A 26,329-nucleotide genomic window follows, 5' to 3' on the forward strand; every position below is an offset into this window, starting at 1 on the left:
TAATATGGGCCTAATTAGCATTATTTTACTCTGGTGACATGCCATGAAAATGAATGGAATTAGCTCAGCTTTTATACGTGCAACCAAACTAAGATCCAAGTCTAATAGTCACTACTCATTTTCCTTACAGTTAATCCCTCTCACTAACGTTACTGTTACTCTTTTTAGTTACCTACAGGCCAAGCAGGAATGGAAGCGAAGTGTCTTTTCCTTTCTGCTTTTCAGAATAGTCTCTTCACACAAGTCTCATGCAAAAGTAAGTCTGGCTTTCTGACTTATCCTTGAAGTAACTTTTATGAATTTGACTAACAACATCTTAAGACATCATTAGATAGTCTCATGCTTGAGTACATAATTCCACTTTCTGGTTGGGGTACAGCCTGGCATTTTTACTGAACTCACTTCTGCCTACTTTGCTTTGGCACACCACCATATAGAACATCTTCAGGAGAACAAACCTAAAACCATAAATATAGAGCTATGCCACTTGAACTGATGGTCCCTTCCAGTGGTCTATCCACCCAGGTTTTCAAAATGACACATCACCAGTACATTTCAAGTAGACCCACCCCCCTCTAAACCTATAGTACTGCACCTGCTCAGGAGTTATCAATAACGTTGGGTTTGTGGGAAGAGGTAGTAAAGAACGTTTTGCAGAGTTAGCAGAAGAGGGTGATGACTTTGTAGAAGGCTGAGATGAAGCCTGCGGAAAGACAACAGAGCTGAGCTTGGATTTAACAAAAGAACTGAAGCAGACATCCAGATGAGAGCACTACAAAACATCTTTGTCAGACTAGACAACTGTGCATTAGCTTTCTCATAATCAGTGCTCCCAGGGAATTTGTTGAGCAAGGTCTATTTACAAGAATTAATCTAATGGCTATTTTGTAATGAAATGAGGCTTCGAATTCAGATATCTTTTAAATGGGTTCGCAAGTAAAATCCATCACAGGATAAAGTGGGAATGGCTAAGAACAGGCTAGCTCCTTGAGCTCTTAAGCCATCTAACAGCCAAGAGTCCTTCCCAAAGCACCACTGCAATTTTACAGTGAAGGATAGCTTAGAATGCAATCACACTTGGACGCAGTGGAAAGGTTGGGGAGTTAAGTCTGGATCCCTGCAGAAGATGAACTACAAAGTCCTTCTGGATTGCAAGGCTGGAACGCTTTGTCTGCAGAAAGCTTCACTTACACTGCATTTGAACCGAGTGCTATAAAAACAGCCAAATCCAAAACCCAACCTGCACAAGACTACACACTTCAAGTCCTTCACTTCCTAGAGACTGAGCTAAAAATTGTGTTCGGGTCTGCTGTTGCCGAGAACAAGAGAAAGTTTGCCACTGATTTTAAATGGCAGATACATGTAGTAAACAGAATCATCTCTACTATACTTGGCAAGAAAAAAAGATATTATCTATTGAGAGCATTCTCCACACAGCTTCTTTAAACAACCTTTAAATACGTAAGCTTTTGTACACTCCACTATTCATCACTAGTCATCAAATCAAACTCAGGATAAATCTGAATCATTCTTGTCTGCACTGATTATAGACATCTAACTGTAACTGCAAAGTTCCACCCAGCGGTGGATGGCTTTCACGCTACCCAAAACTCTTGTGAAAAATCTTCTAATAGAAAAAAAAATCTGGAAAGAATGGCTTTAAAACATGCACTGTATTTTCAGCTTATGTCCAATGCTCAAGCCATACTTATACTTAATGCCCTACACAATGATCCCCATGAAATATGCTTAAATAACATCTATTGGGTTCAGGCTGTGCAAACAGCTGGAGAGATATATAGACAATAATATTTTCTTACAGATTTCTATCTCTCTTGGTTTAATTTTAAAGACAGATAATGCTCATAATTCCATACATGCTTTCATGAAAATCTTACTCATTTTAGTTGAGGCTTTCAGAAGTTGACAAGTCTGGAGCATTCAGCTCTCATTCATTTTGAGGTAAAGAGCAAGCCCAAATCCTTTACACACTTTGAAAGTCTCAAAAGAGAGATGCTTCCTTTTTGAGAATATACACACTAATCTGTGATTTGAAATAAAATAAATAAACTATTATAGAGGCCAGGTTTATTTTGTTATCTTATCTGTTACAATTGAAACTAATTCCTACTCACGGGCTTAAACAGGTTGGTCATATTCTGCCCTGAAGCATTTAAATAAAAAACATAACCAAAACAAACACACCTTCTTTATCTACAGAGCTCATACAATTAACACGTCCTGTTTCTGATTTATAATGGTTAATGAAATATCTTTGTGTATCCCCACCTTAGGTCCCCCTCTGCTGGTGTCAGGAGATGGAAAGTCCACTCCTTTCTTCAGCAATTCTAGATAAACTTCTTTTACTTCGCTCACATCCACCATTCCTTGGAAACCTCGGGCCCAAGTCTGATGTTGAAATAACAACAACAGTCACAGAAATGGACAGTCAGTGGGTCAGGCACGCATGTGGTCCTAAAGGCAGGTCCTCCCCTTCATCCACTCCAGCTAACTCCATTCATCGCTGCAGGAACCATGGAAGCTCCAAAGTCACCTCTCACCCTGTTTGCTAAGTGCAACCACAGAGGCAGCACAAACACAGACTGGGAGGGGAATGTAAAAGGTGGAGGTTGACAGTTTTCCAGTCCTCTCCCTTTGTCTTCCAGTCTGTGTTACTCCTGCATGAAGCAGGAGCAGCAAGAATAAAGTCTGCTTTAGGAAGAGGTTCCCATAAGTACGTTACCATACAGAAAGGAGCTGCTTCGTTAAATGTTTACCATACAGCAAGAGACACAAACACTTCCTGTTTACTCTAGACTTACCATGATAAAGGTCAAGATTTTCTCCTGCATGTCAATCGGCAGATTGTATCTTGGATTCAGTAGTTTCACCAGCTTGTCTTTACAGAAATCCTTCTTCACAACTAAAGACTGGAATCTTGGGCCACAGTTCTCTATACACATGTCAAGCAGCTGCACACACAAAAAGCTTCCGTTACACAGATCTGGTGCAGAAAAACCCAACTTTACTGCTTTTGTTTCCTTCTGTTTAATTTGTTCCAAGGTGTTATGGGGAAGAGTACGAATGGATACGAACAGATTATTGCCTCACTAGAATGTCTGATAAGGTTACTACAGGGAAACCATAGCTCACTGTGTGCACTGCTTTACCTATGCAATACAAAATGAAATGTGTTAGCAGAGTTATACTAGTTTTAATAGAGAAGTATGGTCACACTTGATTCCATGTCACAGCAGTTACCGAACATACAGTATCTTAACAGCATGAAATACGTCCATAGCTTAAAAAATGACCTGTACAGATTCAGTAATAAAATTAATTCACTACCTAGCATGTAGGTACCCTGCTCTGAGATTCTGAAGAGCTCTACAAAAGAAGAAAATAAGATTACTAAATGCCTCTCTTCTAATCTGCCCGGCAAGTGAGAAGCTAATGACAAAATAGAAAAAAAACACAAATTCAACAACTCAAGAGTACAATTTCTCCACATGTTTTAAAGGTCACATTGATGTGAAACAGAATAGCTGAACTGTTCCAACCGTCAGATTCATCTTCACAAAAGTAGTCTACTTCCAAAACTGCCTGGAATGCTCAGAGCAGGATCCCTGCAAGCAACATGTCTGCCCTATCAAATATAGCAGTATGTGACAATGACTTAACAGTTCTCCCTTGTACACCTGAAGGTGGCTGATTACAATTCCCATTCTACATAAGAGATATCAAAAGCTGTCACTACATCCCAGTCACCCAAAATCAGGCCAGTACAAGGCTTGATAGGAAACTGGGGTGAGTGAGATCAGGTGCAGTCAGAAACAGAACTCATCTTGCTTGGCTCACATCTGGAGACCAACCATAGGACTACGATGCCCCATGCAGAGAAAAACGGTCACTCTTGTGCTTTTTGCTCTTCAACCGAATCTTCAATTTCCCTCCCAATTTAAGAGTGATGGAAAGTAAGAGAGATGCAAAAGTGAAAGCAAAGGGTAGAAATTAACAAGAGTTTGCAAAATGTCATAGTTTTCAAGACAAAACTTCCCCTAAATCATGCAACAGACAGGATATATTTTCAAAAGGGTACACAAATTTTAAAGGACACTACTGTAATCTTGATAAAAGAAGGTTAAATATACTTTCCTATTCAGAGCAGACTATATCTGACTAAGTTGAAATCATTTTAGTAACTAATTTTCTACCCTCAGGACTTGGGGATTTTTCTCCCAGCATGATCAGGAAGTTATCGGAGAAGAGGATAAGATCAGAAGAAAATATATCGCTGAAATGAAAACAGGGTAGAACAAAGACACACTGGCAGACTGCTGTGTAAAAAAAACTAACTGAGAGATAATTACAAAAAAAAAAAAAATCTCGGCTCGAATCATTATTTTTCATTTGAAAGAATACATGAAACATATGCTAATAAGCCAAGTCATTTGCTTGTGCAATACTTCAAAGATGGTCTATGTAAAATGTTTTCAACTCAGTGCATGGGATATTTGGTATGCTACTCCCTATTATTAATTCCCTACTTAAGGGACTCAGTATTTACCTTCTGAATGAAAGTACTGAACTAATGGGCTAGATCCTCCACTCAATTATGCCAGTACAGCCCACTCACTTATAGCAAAACTAAGCTCGTGTAAGAAAAAGAAGAATTTGACTCAATTATTTTTTAACTGGACCATTCACGAACAAGCTACTTTAATGCCAATAATACCTTTCATTAGAATTTCAACATTGTTATCACTGCAAATAGGACTTGACCTTCCCAAGCAGTTCCATTGGAATGAATAGATCCAAGGTGGCTAAGTCAACCACTGCTCCACACAACACAATGGAATCTCAACAGAAACATGTTTTAATAACAGAACTATCAAATTAACTTCAACCAAACCATTAAATTTCCTTTAAATGGCAGGCAGGACCTGAGAACTGTTGGGATTGACAGAGCTGCTATGTTCTAGCTCATACCAGACATCCAGCTGAGAACAGATCTGCACTGAGCAAAAAGGAGGGCTAATTGCACAATCAAAGCCCTCTGGTTCACATGACAGCAATGCAAAACTGAAGTAGTAAAAGGCATCTGAACAAAGGTGAAGTCAAACTGCAAGGCAGAGAAAAATAAGTGTGAGAAGTTGGTGAGGATTATAGAAAGTCAGCTACGTTTCTCATCAGCAGAGACGTCACTCAGAACTCAGTAGGACTATCTGCTCATCTAAAGCAGCCAGGTATGGTCCTTAAAGCTGTAATGAATGGATGTAGTTTGTGAGGGACACTTCTTAGACCTCAAGTGAATGCAAGAAAACACAGATGAACAGTTTGGTTCTTTGCCTTTGTGACTCAAAAGGAACAAGACATTAATCCGTCTCCAGGATTACACTCTACTAAACATATACTGATATCTACCCAGTAGAATTTTTGAACTGCAAGACACTATTTTTAAGTACCAGCGTTTAAAAGAAACATGCACAAGCAGCTTTTTCAGCTGCCATTAATCAATTACAGTGTCATGGCTATGCAGACTTTACCAAGATTCTGCATTTCAAAACCATTAATTTTTCAAAAGTCTTGAATTTTTCAAATGAAATATATACATAACACTGAAATATGGATTTCTTTTGCTCCCACTTGATGTCCACTTCCTCTTTGCCCATGTATACCATAAAGTGTAATAAAATTTCCTACAACATCTTTGATTGAGGAGCTGGAGGGCTCTCATGTTTTTGTTTTTTAGATCCTCTGCTGTGTAAAATGTTAATTTAATAAAGGAAAATCTGAAGGCCACATTTGCCATGCTGATTTTTTTTTTACATCTGAAAACTCACAAATTAGTAAAAGGACACACAGAAAAATGCCTATGAGAAAAAAAAAACCTCCAAAATTTACATCTAACCAATGATTTCCTTTAAAATATTTTCAAACATTGTAATGCAGAAATGAAACAAGAATTTAATCTTAAATTTCTGCCCACTGCTTTGTATCTAAGAGTGTGTGTGTGGACACAGGTACAGAGAGGGACACATTCAATACACTACTTCCCCATGTGCTGTTCAGTTCCTAAGACCTTACAGGCATCAGAACTGGGGCACTGCAGTAAATGCTTTACAAAACCAAGGGAGATCTGTGGAGACAACTGAACACGTGTCTCGGCATTCACTACGTAAACAGAGCTTACGTATGCAAAGACTGTTAGTAATTAGGAGTCAAATAACACATACACACTTTGTTGGATCCCTGCCTAAAGTTCTAATCCTTTTCACTCTGATTGAGAAATCACCACTGCCAAGCCTGATCTCTCGACTTTATCAAAGACTGTGCATGAAGCAACTCCATGGCCTGACACACATACACCCCGATCCACATGACACACAAGCACCAGGTGACTTCAGTAGATCAGAGTACCTGAAGTCAAGCCACAGCCAACACATTATACAGCTGGCACTCACCCTTCTTCCTTCAAGTAAATAAATAAGCACTATGAGCCAGAAGGAGGAAGACACTGCTGAGATTTAACAGGTCTCGATGACAGACTCAGGGCTAACACGCAGTTGTGCTACTCCAGATGAAGACTTACACATTTCACACTCTGTGAATTCTCTGGGAATAAGTGTCTTAGCAGTTTCAACAGAAAGATTAAATTCCAGAATTTAAACGTTCAGTAAATAAAAGTGGATCAAAGTACATTTCAAAAAAGAGAAGCGATTTGTAGATCTGTTGCCTTCTCCATTTGTCGGAGGACCACATTTACTGTAGGAAACACTGGCAATAACTTACAGTTCATCGCAAAAGAGTCCCTATTTTTTTTAGAAAATTGAGAGAAAAACAACTTTTGAGAGATAAGAGTTGCCAAGGGGCAGGGGGCCCTTGTGTTTTAGAAATTGAAAATTATTTCTATTTTTCCATTTTCAGTGATTTGCTGTTCCACTCTAAGCATTTCAAAATGGGAAACAGGAACTATTTCATTAAGGCAATCAAGAACCCAAAGCAGAAGATATAGCCCATAGAAAGAGCTATTTGGGAACAAAAGAGTTAAAAGTCATACCTGGTTAGCAATGCGGTCATCAAAGGAAACGTTTCACACTTGCTAAACTGATGGTAGTACTGGTAGAAAACTAGAAAAAGGAAAGGAGCCAGGGGCAGAGCGAGAGGAAAGGACAGAAGATCGTACATAAGAACAAAAGCAGGAAGAGACAGAGTTGGAGGAAAGGCTGGCACTTTTTTTAAAAAACAAGCAAAAACCTAAGGAACTCGGGGAGAAGAAACCTGCAGTCAGAAAACAGAAGCTGGGCCAAAAAGATGCAGTTGTCTGGCAGGCATGGGTACATCAGCACATGTGAGTGGGTGAGAGCAGACATGGAGAAGCGGCCTGGAACGGCAGAGAGACTGTGAGAGTGTTGAACTACAAGCACAACTGAAACCTGGTACACACTCCACCTGTGAGCAAATACAATGAGCTGTCAAGTCAACATGATCATGTTCTTCCTTGGATACACCTGAAACAAGATCCTTCTCCTACTTCTATGTTCTTAAGGGCTAAACTACAATGTCACCTTAGGTATGTCTGCAGAGTAAATACCCAAAGAAAGGCTTCTAAATCTAAGCACTGGGTTATCATAACTCCAGGTGACTGTGTCAGATGTTCAGAAGAGGACCTAGGTGCACAAACACTGTAGGAGAAGGAAAGCAGACCTGATACAGGGATTGCAGTAACAGTGGAAACCGAGCGTTTCTGTTATGCAAACACATAGAACACACAAAAAGGTGACTCATGAGACAGTGGAGGAGGAAGCCAGGGAAGAAGTGCGGAAATGGAATGAGCTGAAGGTGTACATCGGTATGTTTAACGCATTTATCTGCATCTCTAACTTGTTAGGAGACACTTGGGCAATTGCTAAGCGACCTGCAATTTGACACTATCAATTACCTATCTTCTTTAATCACTTCTCAGCACATATTGATACAGATAATGATTTTGCACAACAAACACCAAACCCATGAGTAATAGTACTCCGAGTGTACTGTAGACAGGCTTCTACAACCTCAAAAAAGGAAATGGTGAAGAAAATACTTCTAGACAAATAATGAAAGACACACATCCCCAAGAACTTAAAATATGAATGGCTTGATTCTTCTCACAGTTGCACTATTGTTAGTCAAGAGTAATTCAAATGGGGAACTCTGGACTTATGACAGCATTAGGAACTTCCTGCTACTGCCTAAACTATCAGTGTAGTGGAAAACAGACCCATGTTAACATACTCCAGTAAATCTTAAACCGACCAAAATCACAACGCTTCCCCAAATTCTGGCATAGTTCAGAAACACTGTCAGATTATCTCACATGAGGATATGCCCAGCCACCCTAAACTTTAGTCATAACATCTGAATCTTAAGTGGCTTATCCTGTGTCTTGCTCCCTTGCTTAACCCACCATTGCTACCCTTTCATTCAGGTTTCTCATTTACACATAATAACATTTACCTTTACAAAACAGGTATCGCACATTCCACCATGCTGCATACCATGCTTAGTTTAAACTAAGATCAGTACCACAAGGTGAGTAATAGAATGGTCAGATGTAGCTTTTATGTCATATCCCAGCCCCTGTATTTTTCACGTACAGGTGGGTCACTCACAGAAGGACAGTCACTGCAGTAAAAAAGAACTATACTACTTTTATGTGGCACAGGTTTACAAAGAACCAAAACTGCAACAATAAATGCAAGAATGTGTCATCCAGGACTCTACGGAACACAGTAGACCTTCTGATCTGCGTGGTGGTAGTGCTGTACACATAAACAACAAAGACAGAAAACATCCTGGAGAGTTGTGTCAGTGATAATTTGCATTCCACCTTATCGTTTAAAATGTTTTCCTTCTCAGTGTCTAATTAATATAAATATAGCTGTACTTACAGACAGGGTAAGCCTGATCTCCTTATGGTTACAGTTTTTTGAAAGCTTTTTCTTTAGCGCTTTAACCGCATCTTTAGGCCTGTGACAAGAAATTGAGTACAAAAAGTTACCAGTGAAGTTATACTGTTTTTCTAGTTCGTAACGTCATCCAAGAGCCAAAAATACTGGCCTAAGATATGGGACCAAATCCATGCCTGTTTTTACACCCACATAAAACTCGAGCGATTGCCCCATTGATTTTAAGAAAATCACTCCAGCATTGAGCTAGAGTAACAAAGCAGTGAATCAGGTTTGTTACTGCAGACTGTGTATTACTCCAAAGACCTGTGCAGAGAAATCAAGTCATTCTCCTCTGCAAAGTCTCCTCCAGAATTGTATTATTTCACTGTCGTACAATAGATTTACTTATCTAGCTTTTATTGCTATGAAGGGGAATAACAATTGCCAGTTGTATCAAGAATTACCTGGTACCTATTTTTCACGTATGATGCAATTAAAAAACATTCTCCTGGGAGTGCTGTCAGGAGTAAGGGTGTCTTGGCTAACTTCCAGTCTCTAATTCCAGGATGTTTTCAACTCATCTGAGTAATTACCATGTACAGATGGACAACCCATTCTACCCCAGAGATAATGGTATTTCTAGCCCAGTCATTTTGATTTCTATATATACACCCCATATCTTTTAACTATCTATGGAGGAGGAGAAGGGTGGAAGATGGTATCAAGTTTATCACGTGGGAGACAGTTTTGCATGATTAATATTAGCTACCTACAGTGTACAATTATTAGGGCTAACTCAACACTCATGATCAACAAAAACAAGATGTCCTCAAGTCTCTTTAGGATCTCCCCAGAATCTAAGATGGAGCAATAGGCATAAATACAATGTTTCAATAAAAAAAAAAAAACAAAACACACACTTCATTGAAAACATTTCAATACCAGTGAAATTAAATCAGTATTTACCATTACTGCATTTTTCAGTGTGAAATGTTGTTGTACAAAAAAAAAAAAAAAAAAAAAAAAAAGCAAGATTTCTCCATTTTTCTTAATCCCAGTCATACCAGTAGAGCATCAAGTGATGCATGGGAGCATCAGAGCAGAGAAGAAAATGTTCCCTTGCAGAAAGCTGTACTACTACTGTTCCACTCCTGCTTCTTGCTTCTCCCACCGAAGCATCTGTAAGTGCTCTGGTCAGGAGCTGGATATTGCATTAAAATAACAATTTGCCTAATTAGATACACCAGTTCTGCTGTTCCTAGCATCCTGTTACAGACTGTGACTAGTAGTTGCCAAGGAGGAAGTCATAAGGAGTTCCTCTGCAAGCATAAGCTGTGCACAAGAGGAAATAGTTTATTAAAAAAAAAGCTCTGTTGCACAGAAGCTCCACATAAAAACTAACGCTAAGTGTCAAAACATGCTGTTGCTTATGGCAATGACCAGAAGGGAGTCATTACTGACCTTCCAAGCTCCAAGAGCCACAGATGAATGTGTGGGATCCAAAAAAATGAAAAGCTCATAAGATACTTGTGCAGAAACGAAGGCATACCTCATTCTCCTGGAGAAAGCCCTCCAGTCAGTGTTAAAATATGCCACTGCTAGGAGTTCTTCCAAAGCAGTGCTGAAGCAAATGAGGACAAATTTCCTTCTCCCCCTTTTACAGGTGGGAACAAGGAAGCACGAAGCAGCAGGTGGTTGGGCAAACCAGAACACAGCCGTTCAGTGCAAGAGGCCAACTCTGTCCTGGGAGCCCTGCGCACATGCATTGATACGATGGATCCCACTGCACAGAGACCCAGCCAGCGCTTCGGTCCTGCTGCGATGGAGGCCGGCTGAGAAACTGCACAGTGGAGAACCCCGAGTAAGCTAAAAGCACAGAGTTTTAAACAGTACTGTAGGCAAACAAATGTTCAAGGTCTTTTTTCAGGCTGGGTTTTGCAGAGCACAAGGGTATCTGACAGTACAGGTGACACAAAGTATATTGGACTCGGGTGAGAAACCCACATTACCACCTTTCTCTAGCGCTTGTCTATGGGGAAGGGCCTACAAGTCTAACCCCTACCAGGCCTGATGGCTGAGCATGAGGCACCGAGAACATACAAAACCCTTCCCTAAGAACTACAGATACCCGCTCCCTGCTGCTATTTCGTTTTGGGTAACTTTACATAAGGGTCGTACCCCACCTCGCCCTCGAGCAACCACCTCCGAGACGAACGCCCGTCTGTTCTCATTTCCCACAGGAGAAGCGGGCAGGTCACGGCACTGCCGGTCCCTCTGACGCCGGGATGCCCCCTCCCCCCGCTCCGGGCCTGCAGCCCCGCTCACCCCTCCTCCGTCGCGTTGATCACGTCGCAGATGTGCATGAACTGTCCCCACTCCTCCGTCTCCAGCGCGCCAAACGTCGCCCGCTCTGAAAGGCCAAGGGGAGCCGCCGTACAGCCAGCCGGGACCCCCAACGCGCCGAGCCGAGCCGGGCCGGGCGGGAAGAGCGGAGAAGCGCCGTCCCGCCGCGTCCCTCACGGCCCGGGCGGCGGGCGGGAAACGGCGCCCTCCGGCTCCCCTCAGGCGGGTGCGGGCAGGGCGGGACGCGGCGCCCCGTCGTTACTCACCGACCAGTCCGCCCACGGCGGTACCGAAAGGGTCCTTCGGAGCCTTCCCGAAAGCCATGGTCGCTGCCGGCAGGGTCCCGCGGCCTCTGAGGGGCAGCCCCGTCCCGTCCTGCCGGATCCGGCCGCTCCCCTCCCGCCCCGTTGGTCGCTCCCTTCCTGGGACCGAGGCGGGGCCGCCTCCAGGTGCCGTCGCGGCTCCCCTTTGCCGATCACGTGCGGGCGCCGCCCGGCGGGGCAGGGAGGCCGGGGCTGCACCGCGCCTGTCCCCGCCCGGGGGCTCGGCAGCCCGGCCCCTCACGGCCGCGCCTCACGGACGGGTGAGTCCCGCAGCCCCGGCACCTCTGTCCCGCACCTAAAACACCCCGCCGACTTCCACGCGGGATCACCTAGCCATGTCCTCCTTTTCCTGCTCCTTAACCAGAATTTAGCGTGTGACACCCCCCCCCCCCCCCTCCGCTCACGGCAGACTCAGAGGTCCCTCAGCTGCCTCCTGAGCGGGACTTTAGAGCTGAAACCACCCGAAACTTGGCGTTTCGCAAGGCAAAGCTCTGCCACACCTGGGTTGAATCTACCCGGGGGCTCCGGCCTGGCATCTGGCACCGGTGGCTTGGGAACGTACGTTAACTTCAGCGGAAAGGGGGAAAAAACACCTGCCTTGCAGCGCTCGCCCTCACAGATCTCGGCAGTGCACGGAAGACTGATGATAATTTTGTATTTTCGGGTATTTTGAAGAACTTTCTATAGCAGAACCGATCTTAAAGCATCGGTGTTACAATGTAAGTGTTAAAGACCTTCAACTGAGGTACAAGACCACAGAAAATCAGGCTTTTCAAATGCAGCAAAATAGAATGTAAACTTTTAAACTGATACCTGATGCAACTTGCTGGTTAAATTGATTACACACAATTTATTTATTAAAAAAAACCCACCTGCAAACGCTGTGAGAGTGACAACCTGTGCTACACCACACTGCACATTTCAGCATCCATCACTGTGCAATCACCGAGGCTGACCACTGCCTCTGCAACGTTCATACATGTTTTCTCAAAGCCGCGTGTCCTTTTCTGTTTCACAGATTGAACAGGAACACATGCACAGATCTCAAAGAAGCAGGGGAGGAAACAAACAAGCGCATGTAAGTTGCATTCATAAAGTCCTGCTTTGTATTACCCGGGAACCACTAACACGTTCCTCTTGCCGCATACACGTTCCCACACGTGGGACTTTCTTGCTCCAATTACGATCAAGGACTTCCATTGTGTCACTTCATCACAAGTCTGGCTGTATCTCAGTCTTATACAATACTTGGGAATGAATGTGGCATGAATGGAAATTAAAACCTCAGCTGTAATTTTTGTTGACTGAGAGTTGTAATTTCAGTATCAAATACAGAATCGTATTAACTAGCATTTGAGTACAGCTTAATCAGTCATACAGTCAGAACATGATATAACCAAATAGATTATTTGCCTCACATTAGAATTTCATGAATTAACAAAGCTGTATTTGCCCTGATTATGAAAATTCTTCCTAGGATAAACTAATTTCACTTTCTTCTGCATTTTGTATAACTCTATGGCCCCATCTACTGGATGGCCCTAACATAAAGGCTCAAGAAGAACATTCTTTTTTATGTACCTGCAAGTATCTCTACAAAAAACAAGTTGTTACAAGCACTTTTAGGCAAGTTGATCACATGCAATGAACGTAGATCTGAGTCGTCTTCTTGCTCTTTATATATGAAATGGGCGGAGTTCATTGTACAGCTTGGTGAGGTTCCATTTGAGACTGTTTCTAATGAACGCATCTCAATTTTCCATGCTTCTGTTAGTCTTGTCATTTGGTTATAAGCCAGACATCGTCTGTTAAAACAGGAGTATGTGTATTTATTCTTGGTTGCAGAATTTTGGAAGACCCCCTCTAAACTTAGGTGTTTATTTCATTTGCTCTTTAACACCAAAACTGAAATAAGGGCCTATTTAAATTAGCCCTTGTTAAACCTGCAATGTGAGTCAGATCTTGTTTCAGAGAGCATATTTCACTGAGCTACTCAGGGAGAAAAAAAATCTGATGAAGCCTTTTTTTCACTGGAATTTACTGATTAAAGTTACTCATTGAAATCAGCTACTGGTCTAGATTTGTGAACTCCTAGTGGGCTTCAGGCTCTGCTTGAAACAAGTCTGGCCTGACTCTTCAGCCTCCTCTGGGCTGGAGTCCTTGATATCTGAGGCAGCGATCCGAAAGTCCCAGGAGAGTCCTACTACACTCCTTGCAATCTTACTATTATTGCAGATGCAGTATTATACTTAATTATTACTATTAAGGGACATTTTCTGTCTTTTGCAAGCACATGTAGTATGTTATAAAAAAAAGAAGGAAGAGGTTAAGTAATTTCTCTTTGCAAAATGTTTTGAAGTAAGAGTGTTTAGTGGCATAGTTTATGTCTGCCTCTTGAGCTAACATGTATTATACCAACATAAGCAGGCTTGTCAATGTAATTTTATTTGTACTAGAGATTTTGTTGATGTTGCTATGTCAATTACAAATACAAAATCACATCCCTAATTGCTATAGCTATGCAGAGATTTTATCAACCTAGTTTTGCTGGTTTTAAAGTTCAGAGTTATAGATCATTAATTTAGTTTTTTAAAAATCACATTTACCTTATTTGGTCTTTGGTCCTATTTTCAAGGAATCACATACACACACAACACATTGAAGGAAATACTTAAACAGCTGTCATGTTCATAAACTGATTTATAACACTGACTTGTACCTGCTGTTATTTGTTGTATTAAAATTATAAACCATGGTGATGATTTTTGGTTTAGTTTAAAAATGAGCGAGATTCTTAGAAGATCATTATTTGGCAGAGAATTGGTGAGGAGTTGCAAAGTATTCCCTCCTCCATCTCCTAAGAGCTGTATTTACTCTCCCAGTCTTCACCCCAAGTCTGTTTTAGTGTGATTCTTCCTTGTTATCCAGTATAACAAAGATGCAATCAGCGGGATTCTCGCTGTAGCTCGTTAGACCAGATGCTGGTTATGGCCTGTGCTGGTAGCTCAACTTGAACAAACAGCTAGAGGCTGAATCAAATCCCTTCTGCATCATCTCCATTAGCTCATTGCCCGCAGATAACAGCAAACCTCATCAGAAACTACATAGGCAAATTTAATGTTTGCGACCCAGTCTCACTATGAATAAAGAGCCATCGCCAAATACATGTTTAAGTGATTACTATTCTATTAAAAAAATGAAAGTGCAACCCCCTTTATGTCAGCAGCGTGTTTGCTTTTGCTGGGTAGGACAGGGGCAGGAACGCCGGAGTGGCGGGGTGTGGTGCCCGCAGCCTGCAGAGGACAAGCTGGGCCAAGGAATCACCCCTGGTGCCTGCAGTGTCCGCTCGAAGCCAAGGGTGGCTGATCAGAAAGGCAACACCCCATCAGCCATACGGGGTTTTCCCAGCTATGCCGTGCGGTTCGGATGCAGCTCTCTAGCGTTATAATGCTTTCTCATCAGTTGAAATTTAAAAAGAAAAGAAAAAATCTCTGTATATGCAATGCAGAGCTCTCAAAAGGTAGAAGAGGGTAAGGGCTGCGGTATTTTTCAGGACTGACAAGTGGATGACAGTCAGGTTTTGTCACTCTTGGTTCTGTGCTGCATTTCCTGGACCACATAGCCTCAGGACACTGTCCCTGCCCTGAGACTTTCATGTGAAGTTGGACAAATCTGTATTCCTCCCCCTTATAAAACACTGAGAATTCCAAGTGAAAAAGATTTTTTAAAATAACACGCTGTGGGAGTCACAGCTCATTTGAAACTCAAACCATGTGTACCTTTTTTTTACATAGGATTGAATATAGAATATTTCAGAAACAAATATTTTATATCTATTAACTTTTTTTTTTTAAAGGATGTTACACATTATCTCCATCTGGGATTCTACCCTCACAATGTGGTGTTAATCCAAAAGCTTTCCTGCCTCTCATGCCTTTCCTTTCAGGAAACAATCCTCCTTTTTCCCTGGATCAAGGCTGGAGATAAATATTCTGTTGTATATTTAGGAAACTTGCCAAAGCCTTTTCTCAAATTCACCCTCTCAGAGACAAACAAACATGCATCATCCAGTTCCCCCAGCTTCTCTCCAGAGGCATATTTTCCTGCAATGGATTCTAGATTTGTAAAGAAACGATGAAATCATTATTATACTGCAGAATATTGTGAGTCTTGACTCAACTTTCTTGCATGAGGTTAATTATTAAATATACCTTATCCACGGAAGGTAAAATCTTCTGCTTGAATCTCATAGGAAAACTTACAAAGAAAAAAAAACTCCCTGAATCTTAAATTGCAGGAACTGTAGATAGTTTTCCCATTAATGGGATGTGACCGCTGTATATACACTGCTGCGTAAAAAGCAAGATCAAAATGGAAAATAAGTACAAACTTAGTAATTCACATTTACAGAAAACTGGCATATGAGAATTTGGGAACTTTTCTATCATTTTGTCTGCAAAGGAAAATGGCAAATAACTGATTCACCTTTAAGCTGACAATGAAGAACATATGAATTGGCCAGACATCTCTTTACGTTAGAGGCTACTTAAACAAGTTTATTTCAGAGGGGATCCTTTGTGAATTTGGACAGTAGTAAACCTAGTTGTCCAATTGAAAGAGGAGTGTCTTCTGAGTTGCCATGACACTTTTTTCTCTGTGGTACACAGCTGGACATTCAGATGATGCATGGTATACATCACTGTGTGCTACAAGTTTAGTTTAATTTTGTTTTCAAATTATTGAAGTTCATGATAAAAATCTTTCATATCTCACTTTTAGCTGCAATATAAATTTGTCTTCAATGAACAAGCTTGAAAAATTCTGTGATATTAATTGGTGCCCTTTTTAAAATTAAAAAAATACTTGACAAGTGATGAGGTCTTCAGATGGATTTTTTATCTATAGGTGTTTTGAAATGTGATATAACAACAAATATATTTGTCTGCTTTTTAAAACAAAACAGAAAAACAATCCCCAAATCCTTACATATCAAGTGTGTAGTATAAGAATCCTTTCAAAAGCTGCAGGAATCAACCTGCATCAATCTGAATCAAGCTGATATTCTCAGTACCAGAAACAATCTTGAGTATTTGGACACCGTTGCAATTATCAGTGTAGAAAGCAGTCCTTGAAGAAACTAAAATCCTCAACCTTTGCACATCAGCAGCAGGTATGGACTTTACCAAGAAGGCAATTTTTCTCTTCGTGATACTCCCACTGCCACTTCGAAGTGCAAAACAGCCCTGGGCAAGAGCTTAGTTCAGCACTGTTTATTCTGATTTGCTTAGTATTTGGAGAATAGCAATAACTAAAAGCAGATCCTTTAAAAATACACATTCAAAGAAAATAGTTTTCAGGCACTGTGTCCTGATTAAATAATTTTGGCAATATTTGCTTGCCCACAAATAGTAGAAGTACGGGCTACCGGAACAAATCTCCAAAAGCTTTGTAGTTAACTCATGGACTGGTAGCTCCGTGTCACCCACAGAGCCCTGGTCCAAATCCAAGCGTTCTCCAACTAATGTAATGCCATGGCGCTCACATGGCTATCTGCTGTCCTAATTAACCAGGAGTCTCAGCTGAGCTCTCTGCTGGATTTTAATTACAGAGTTATTAATTCATGGGGAAAAAATTGACAGATGTTTCAGGTTGGTTGTAGCAAATTAAAAGGCAGGTGCTTGGCATAAAAACTCAGAAATGATTAAACAAATGACTCACGGATGTTTAGCTGTTTTACAGTGAGCAGTGTACATAGTACCATTTAGTATATTGTAGCGCAGGGTGACTTCTCAGGATAAAAATAACAATAGCAACAGATTTTGCTCTGTCCGGTTTTTAAAGGTAAAGAAGCTTACAAATCTGTGTTCTTAATTTGATTTATAGCTTTTGCTGGGTTCATTTTACTCATCTTTCCTCCAAAAAGAAAACCCACTGTGTTCTTAGGTTTTTACTTTAAAAAAAATTGTGTGATGCCAAGATAAATTAAGGAACGGGTTGGTTACTCTACAATTACTGTTACTCAAACTGAGCATACATGTAGCATGAAGTAAGAGACTAATTTTCATCTCTTATAAGGGTGAACAAATGTTGTTATAATTTTGCTAATCACTTCAATCACTTGACAAAGCAGCTTAGAAAAATGTTAGCTCACATCAGATAAATGCATTGCAGGAAAAACAGGCATGACCTGAAAAACTACCAAGGTCAATATTTTAAGGAAAGCAAGAAGCAGCCAGTGCCACGATTTTGAGCTCTCCATCAATTATGCTGTTCCACAGGAGTTTTTATCTAAGGTCTCCGCAAGCCTCATCTGTCATGATGGTACACACAGTCTCTCAGCTGAACTGAGGAAACAGTCTTACAGTCTTTTCAGTAGACATTAAAGAGGGTCATTTGGATAGAGGTTCTCAGCCCCGGTTTTGTTTTTTTTTTCTGCTAGGGAAGGAAATGTTACAAGGTTTGTGTGTTTTGTTTTGTTTTTTAAACTGAACACATATATGCAACTGATGGTACAAGCCTCTTCTGAATAAGCCATTTTGTATCACATAAAAAATGACAAAGTGTTTTGCCCATGTTAGGATTTCCTTAGTGTTTCTGGTTTTTCTTTAACACAAAGACAGTTCATACTATGCTTCTCATCCAAGTCAATCAAAACATTATTCAAAGCCAAAAAACATTAGCTTTCATTTTGAGAATGTATAACCAGATATGTTTGCAATTTCAGAACCAGAGCTGAATGAAAACACATTCCCAGGAACAGTTTTATTTTGACTAATTGGTATTCGCTTATCAGAGGTGTTTTGCTGGAAAAATTCCCACCAGCTGTAGATTTTACCACACGTTAATTGCCTCAGAGCTAACAGGAAGTTAAAGAAAACCCCAAAAAAACCCCTTTCCAATAGCGCAGACAGAGCTATGGGGACCTACCAGATGAGCCACTTCAAAGGCAGTGATTTTCCTACTGTCAGAGTGGAGGATGTAGAGAAAATTTTGCCAACTAGTTAAATGGAAAGACTCAGCCATATATCTGTCAGTTAACAGAAGAAACAAATAAATGCAGATTTTAATGCTGTAACTCAATGAAAGCTGAAGAATATGTTTCCTTGTTGCTAAGGGAGGCAAACACTCATCCAGTTTCTTAATCTGAACACAGAAACAAAGTCTGCCTGTGTTTGGACTGAGCTATCTTCTAAGCAAGAAAGTATTCAGATTTCTTTTACTTCCCCCACACTGCTGTGTGGTTAGAGACTGCTGTCCAGTGCACGTGGCTCTGACCTACGGGGCTTCTGCACAGTTGGTGCCAATAGATTAATGCACGTGGCCTAAATAGAGATTTATGGCAGTCACCTCTGTGTCATGCAAAGCCTCAAGTACTGTGGAGCAGGGGAATCCACACATTCCTCATGGAGTTCAGACTCTTACTTTGCATTGCAGTTCACTGGGTTTTGCAGCATGTGAATAAACCAGACAGGTTGTATAGCAACCTGTCATGGAGCCTGAGCTCCCTGTGATTAAGTTCAGTAAGGAGAGAAATTGCAGGAGGTACATCCCCTGTATCAGGATGGAGCAAGGTGAAATTATTGCTGGTTGCTCCTGTGAAACTTAAGGTAAAAATCTCTGAGTCTCTTCTCAGCACAGCTGTAAACCTCAAAATATACTTAACTGCTTTGCCTGCATCTCTACACTGATGTTTTTGGCAAACATTTCTGTGTGGTACATTTTACCCAGGGAGCTGGAGCACTGGCATTTGCAAGACCATGCACTACCAGTAATTTAATGCTGTGTGAAACAGTTCTCATTATGTCTGAAAGGTACAGTTCACACACTGCAGGAATCCCTCTGGTATTTCCAAAAGCAGAGAACAGTTCTGGATGCACCATGCGTGCTCACTCTAACAGACAGCACGTGTCCTGTAGGCAAACTGGAAATTTCAGCTTGTCTGTACTTGAGTTTTCAACAGGGCTGTCACTGGGTAATGATGCACCAATGTCAGCAATGTAGGAATTTTTTACTGAAATATTTAATGCAGTAGCAGAGTATAAAAATTATTGGAACTGTTTGTTGTGAAGACAACTGTGAGGAAGACCCTCCAAGAATTGCTTTTTCTACCATGATCAATATGTCAGAGGTCTTCCCACACTAGACAGTTACACCAAGTCTGTTGCTGCTTATTAATGTGGTTAGTTCTGAATACGAGCGAGAGCTCTGCTATATTTTTTACTAATTTAGGACACTCATTTTTCCTGGCAATGACATTAATTTATGTGCACTCCCTACTTCTGATCTTATGGGTAGAAAGACTGCTAAATTTTACACAGAGCTCTGCTCAAAAAGACGCATGAAATTCAGAGCCAAACTATACTTTTGACCTCTCAGCTTAGAAGACTCACAATCCTTGGTTTTGCACTGATGCTTTCTGAAAACCATGGCTGAATTTCAGCGTGAAAGCAGTCTTCGTGAAACCAGGCTCAGATCCAGGAAACCTGAACTCGGTTCCTGCTCTGTCCCAGTCTGTGTTTGCTCTGGCTGGCCGCTGCCTGGCAGTCCTGGCGGGGAGGAGAAGAGGGGTGGGTATTTGCATGGCCTATAGAAGTCAGTATCAGAGGTCACGGGGTGAGGGAAATGGGACGACTCAGTACACACACGCTGGATGGTGCAAATGCCTGTTCAGAACCACCAGTTTGGACAGGAATTCCCTGCCTGAACAATTCCCATTACAGAGACAAGGAACATCTAGTAGAGTTCACGCTGATTTTGGTAGGGAGTTTGGGCAGTTTAACACCACGTACAATGAATAAGGAAAACATGCCAGCTGCAGAGCAGTAGCTGTTTCAGCCTGTTCCACTTGTCTTGTACAGAAGGACCAGTTCAAGATGGCTGGAGCTCTCCTCCAAACACATGCTTTGTTCTTTGCAAAGCCTAATGCCAGGAGTTATCAGTAGTTCGGTGCAGGCTGTTCTCGTCAGTAAGGACAATGCTGGGCTTGCTCTGACACACTTGACAAGTCCCTGTCTTTTGGCAGTCCTACCTAAAGGAGTTTTTGAGATCCAGCAATAAGTAACTCAACCATAAATTGCCACACTTCTCTCGAAGTGAGATTTTGTGTGAGAAAATGTTCCTGAATAGTCAAAGTGGATATCAATACCTGTCCTCTCTTGTCCAGGAGTTTGGTCTTTTTCATGAGTTTTGCGAAATTTGCGAAGTCCATGAGTGCAGGGTTCCATGGTTGCTGCCCAGGGACTGACTGCAAATCGGTTATCAGGTGGTGAGAAAATTGTATTGTATGTAGTTTGTTTTGCATATTCATTATTATCATTATTATTATCTTTATTAGTATTAACTTGGTTGTCTTATTAGACTGTCTTTATCTCAACCCACAAATTTTACATTTTGTCCATTCTTCTCCCCATCCTACTGGGGGGGGAGAGGAGGGGCGAGCGAGCGGCTGCCTAGCACTTAGCTGCTGGGATAAATCACAATAGGTAATTTTGCAGAATTTGCCCCAAAACATTTCTCTAATTTCACAGAAGGCCTGCCATACATTTCTCATTTGATTTAGTATTTTTTCCTGTTTGTTTCTCATTTTCTTTTGGCCTCTAAAATTGTTACCAGGCCCACTTCTCTGCCCTTTCTTACGATAGAATTGTTCCCTAAAATGTTTTCTGTCCACCTGTTCCTGGAACTGTGTCCACAATAAAGATTTATTCGATTGTGAACTGAAACACAAAGCTACAACAAGGGCACTGGCATCACTGCTCACTTGACCATTTGCTTGCAGAGCATCTACATCCTGTATCTGCTTCGCTGCTGTGAAGGCGCCTATTCTGCAGTCTGGTCTGCAGGGTAGACCTTTATAGTCTGGCTCATATCCATACAATGGCCCCCCAGACAGCTCTACCTGTATGGATCAGAGATCAGACTGTTAACTCTGAAGAGCTCAAACCTTCTCACCGTACTCACTTGTAAGGCACTCTTGCCCTCAAACTATCAGCAATTATAAATGACAGCATCTATTAATTTTAGCTACTTATATGTTCCCCATTGGTACAGTAACAGAGTGCTTTATAGTCCTTAATGCATTTACTTTCCAATTCCATACTGAGGTTGTGAAGCAACAATAGAAAGATTAAATGTTAGAGTCATTAATTGCTCCAAAGTCCCTCTTCTGATGCCTAGTTCCAGACATCTGATGCTTGAAACATGATCTCAGCTGTGGCTTGACCAGAGACTGGAGAATTTTGCTTCCATGCCTGCCCTCAAAGGCTTTTCTCATGACTGAAATGAATAGCTTAACCCCTAATTAACACCTGTCTTCAGAAGCAGTAAGAAACTAGGTGCTCCGCTGTTGATGTAAGTAGTACCAAAGGATTCTCATTGGAAATACGTAGCATTGTGCCTTCTTTCATAGAATTGGCTTCCTAAAGCCATTCAGAAATTATGTGAGGATGCTGAGGGTGCCTCCTTAGCATCCAGTCACTGCGGTTTTTATTTTGCATTACATTTAATGAGCCTTGCTCTCCTTGCGCATCATGTGGGAAGTCTGAGCATCGTCAGGATTCGACCTTTGTTCGATGCCTGTAAACCCTTTTCTTCATCTAGAAATAAAGAGTTTGCCCAAGGTTACACAAGAGATCTCTGGTAAGTTAGGGAATTGAGCCTAAGCCTCTGACATCCTAGAGTAGCAGCCTAGCTGTTGCTTTCAGAAGAGCTTCACTACATCACACCAGCAAAGTGCCTGGCTCAATCACTATTCTGTGGATTACCAGAGGGCAGATTAACTGAAGTCTATTGAAATTTTAAAACATAAAATAAATACCTGCTATAAGCTCTTAACGGGTTTCTCCTAGGAAGGTTTTGAGGCATTTCCAACACTGTCTTAATTCTGTATCTATATATATGCACAGAAATTGACAGTACGTGTACCTACATAGTAGTAGAGCAAAGCCTCATAACATTATTCAAGGTTAATGAAAAGCAATGTCATACCTGACATCCCAGATAAATTATGTTTCCCATTGCTATACAAAAATGCACTGACACATAGTTAGCATTTCATCTGCTAGGCAAGAATAACCTCAGCCCCTTTCAATTTGGAATTCTCTAACGACCCATGGACGATAAGATGTTGTGCATTTACCATGATTGTGTGGGGAACGAGGGCTGAAAGCGAGACAGATGGAGCCTCTCATGCAGTGACTTGTTACTTATAATTTCTTTACTGTGAGTTTGTGCCTACCCCTCAGCTGAGCCAGATCCACATTCAGCCGCATCTGATAATACAACACTCACACCTCAAGGTCACTAGCTCTAAATCAACGCTTGCTTTTTAACTGGTCTCACTTGAATGGTAATAAGCTTGAAGTAGTGCTTAGTCTTAGCTTTGATCCAGTTAACAGCGCACCATCGTCTTGTGAACAGGGTACTTGAGCTGCAGTTAGACTCTTGCTGTTCCTGTTGCTCAAATCAATTGCAGAAAATATGCAATATTGTGCAATATTGTCAGCAGAATTCTGAATACAGATGTACGTTTACCTACACATAAGGAAATTTATCACTAGTTTGTCAGTGTTTCACATCAGTTCTAGTTTTTTAGTAAATCCTGTGCAAATGGAAAATAGATATAATAAAGGAAATTAATTCTATTGCCACAACCTGAAACAGCAACGTACTGGTAACAGGTGCAACGGCGTAGCTGCAGTGCACAGTACTCCGGCAGTCTGCGATCCTGAGACGGCTGCCATGGAAGGCAAAAAATACCTTTTCTTTGCTCTTCTTTCAATCCTTTAATTTCTCAGGCCTAAAGGCAAGCCCAGAAAACATGGCTAATGAAACCTCCGATTTTTAACCATTGTGTGGCTGGTGTAGCCTTCACACACAGTATCGCACAGTGAAGCTGCTACAAGTAACATCCTAATAACCTGCTAGTAGTATTCATTAACAGCTCTTAGAGGGAATTGGTTTTGAAGCCTCTGTTTAACACAGACCAAGACATTTAAGTCCGCATACTGAAACTATTTTTAAAAACACAGCTCAATTGCAAAGCAAAGAGCTAAACCCTGTGAGGAAACAGTAGTGACCTTTGCTGGTATATAGTTTGCTTTGCCTGAGGATGTTCAGCTTCTTTATTCAGTTCGTCATTTTGGACAATTCACAGTTTGGCAAGCCCTTTATAATTTCCCTTGTTCTTATGAACACTGTTAATATTTAATATTTAGCTATCAGTTGAGTCAATTTTTATTCCCCTGTAATTTTTTTCAGTTCTTCCTGTATTTCTAATGACTGAATGTAAATATACATTCTGCAGAATGACTGAATTTATATTTTTAGCCAGAAAATCATAGTGTTTATGTCACTGAAATTGGGAGTAAAAATTCTTAACACCAATGTAGCATTAAAAAGCAGGTATTCTTTACTGTGGTGCTGGATGCATGGGGGATAGCTCCTCCTAACGTGCATGCCATATGTCACCTCACCCCAAGCTCATATAACCCTGTTACACACATGTGCGTTAAGTTTCCTGGAATGTTTTAACATATTTATTCTATTTCCTGGAACTAATTAGCATATTTGCATAGTCATTATGCATGCGGCCTGGGTCTCTGTGGGGCTTCCATGCGGTCCTTGATGGTCTCTGGTGGCTGTAGAAGTGGTACTTCTTAGTGTCCTTTGCATGAATTCTGTGTCTTTCCTCCCGTACATGGTCATGAGTTGGCTCACTGAGAAGTTTGTGGATTTCCCAGGATCTTGGTATCTGCTGGTTTATCTGCACTTCTTTAGGATGTGCTTGTTACATGTCTTTTGGTGCATTCTTGCCTGAGGCCTCTGATAGTCAGTGCTTCGCTTTCTGCTTAATTTTTGCGGAAATCCCTATCATTCTTATGCATTACGTACCCCTCCTGTACATCACGTACTCCCCCTGTACATTGTATCATGCACCCTATTTTACAAAATTTAGCCCTTTGCTTTTTAAAAGGAAACTTACTAGTGGTTTCTTTTTGAGTAGGACCACGATGTTGTCAATCAAGCCTCTATAAATAAACAGCCATTCAGTACTCTTGCTACATTCCCAAATAAAAGTGTTTTACTTAATGTGTACTTTATCTAACACAATATGTATTATTTCTAGTCAGTACACATTTCTGTAGCTGTGGGAAGCACTGCTGTACCTGATAGGAGCTACAGTTCAGATGCTCACAAATTCCTACTCTGGATGGAAGTGTCTTTGGGCTGTCTCAATCATGAGAAATCACGGCTTTCCTTCAGGATCAGGCATCACATGAAATCATTGGATATCCATGAGCATGGTAATATGGAAAGCTTTTCAACCTTTCAGTATTCCCAATGATTTTCCAAATATTTCTCTACACTGCTGGCATCAAGGTATGAACAACAGACACTGACTACTACAGACTACTACAGAATATTTTAGGCTGACTGGTAAAACATTAGCAACTGTAATCCAACTGAGCAGCACCTCCTCCTTCTCTTTTAATGCACAGGGACTATCACCAAGTATAGACACATCTGACTCATAATCAGACATGATATTTAATGCACAAAAATTACTTATCAGGACTCTGGTAATCAGAGATAGTTCAGTGCAGGTTATAAAACTAGGATGAAGGAGCCAGGACTCTTGGGGATCTCGCTTCTGGCTTTAAAACTGGATTGCTGTGGTCTCAGGGAAAAAAAAGAAAAAGAAAAAAAAAAAATCACTCACCTGTCTATGCTGTAATTTACTCAATTTACTCTGAAAAAAATGAGATAACTTCACTGATTTACCTCACAGGCACTGTGTGAGGCTTCAATAGTATTTGTGAAACTATATGGGGATCTCTTGCCGAGCAGTGTTCTAATGGAGAACAAATATCAAGGATTGCTTTCAAATCAGGCAGGTTTGGGAGCGAGTGAAAAGTATGTACCATACTGACATGGATGGTGCTGTAGTTACTTCCACTGTGATGCCTCTCCTACTGTTTCATCTCTTTTGTGACCTATTTTGATGAGTTAGCATCACCTAGTACTTTTTCTTTTCCCTCCAAAATTTCACGTCCTCCTCAGTCCTGCTCACATTTTTTCCTCACAAACTGCCCGTGAATTGCTGTGGCAGTAAGACAGTAAAGCGGTAAGTACTCTTAGAATATGGCTTATGGTTCACTGGACATCAGCAAACGCTGTCAAAGCTGATAACCTTCTGCTGGGAAGGTAACAGTAGTTTCACTCATGCAATCACTAACCTACTGCACTGCATGTGTTATAGTTTTATAGCGTGGAGCCAGGCTAACAGCATGCTCTCCTTGGAAAAAGACAGGCTAGGCCACTGTCGTGAAATTTTATTCATGAAGGTGACCACTGGCCATGAAATTTGAGGACCCAGATAACTGTGGTATCATACATTGAGGAAAACAATCACCTTTCAAAGCAGCTCAGTGTGGAACTGGAAGAGTTATAGTTATCCAGACACACCCACTAGGCCTGCAGGAGCAGATGGCTCAGCCATTATGCTAGGACAGACATCTGAAGGATCACTAGTATTATAAAATATATAAAAACATGGACAACCATCACTGCCATCTCTCTCTGTCTTCCTGCAGCATGCAAGAGAACTAACTATATTGATCTCAGAAGTTTAATACCATGCTTGTGCATTGAACTGAAGTTTCTTAAATGCAGAAAAAAGGTACTGTTATATCATTAGGTGCTTTTCTTAAATATCTTTTTTTTTTTTTG

At 41.1% G+C, this 26,329-nt stretch overlaps 1 protein-coding gene across 4 annotated transcripts in view; it reads right to left on the reverse strand.

Moving 5' to 3' along the window:
* TOM1L1 (target of myb1 like 1 membrane trafficking protein) overlaps positions 1-26,329 on the reverse strand; it is a 72,035-nt gene that overhangs the window by 13,663 nt on the left and 32,043 nt on the right. For 2 of the 4 annotated variants that reach the window (XM_075440845.1, XM_075440843.1), the window contains exons 3-6: positions 8,934-9,012; positions 2,823-2,972; positions 2,290-2,409; positions 596-703 (exon numbers count right to left, since the gene is read on the reverse strand). In XM_075440845.1, coding sequence (XP_075296960.1) covers positions 596-703; positions 2,290-2,409; positions 2,823-2,972; positions 8,934-9,012 — 457 coding nt within the window. Of the gene's footprint in view, positions 1-595; positions 704-2,289; positions 2,410-2,822; positions 2,973-8,933; positions 9,013-11,258; positions 11,302-26,329 lie in introns of those variants that run through there. The other 2 variants (XM_075440844.1, XM_075440846.1) reach the window with 2 other exon arrangements.

The sequence above is a fragment of the Opisthocomus hoazin genome, chromosome 21 (genome assembly GCF_030867145.1).
Source record: "Opisthocomus hoazin isolate bOpiHoa1 chromosome 21, bOpiHoa1.hap1, whole genome shotgun sequence".
Lineage (NCBI taxonomy): Eukaryota > Metazoa > Chordata > Aves > Opisthocomiformes > Opisthocomidae > Opisthocomus > Opisthocomus hoazin.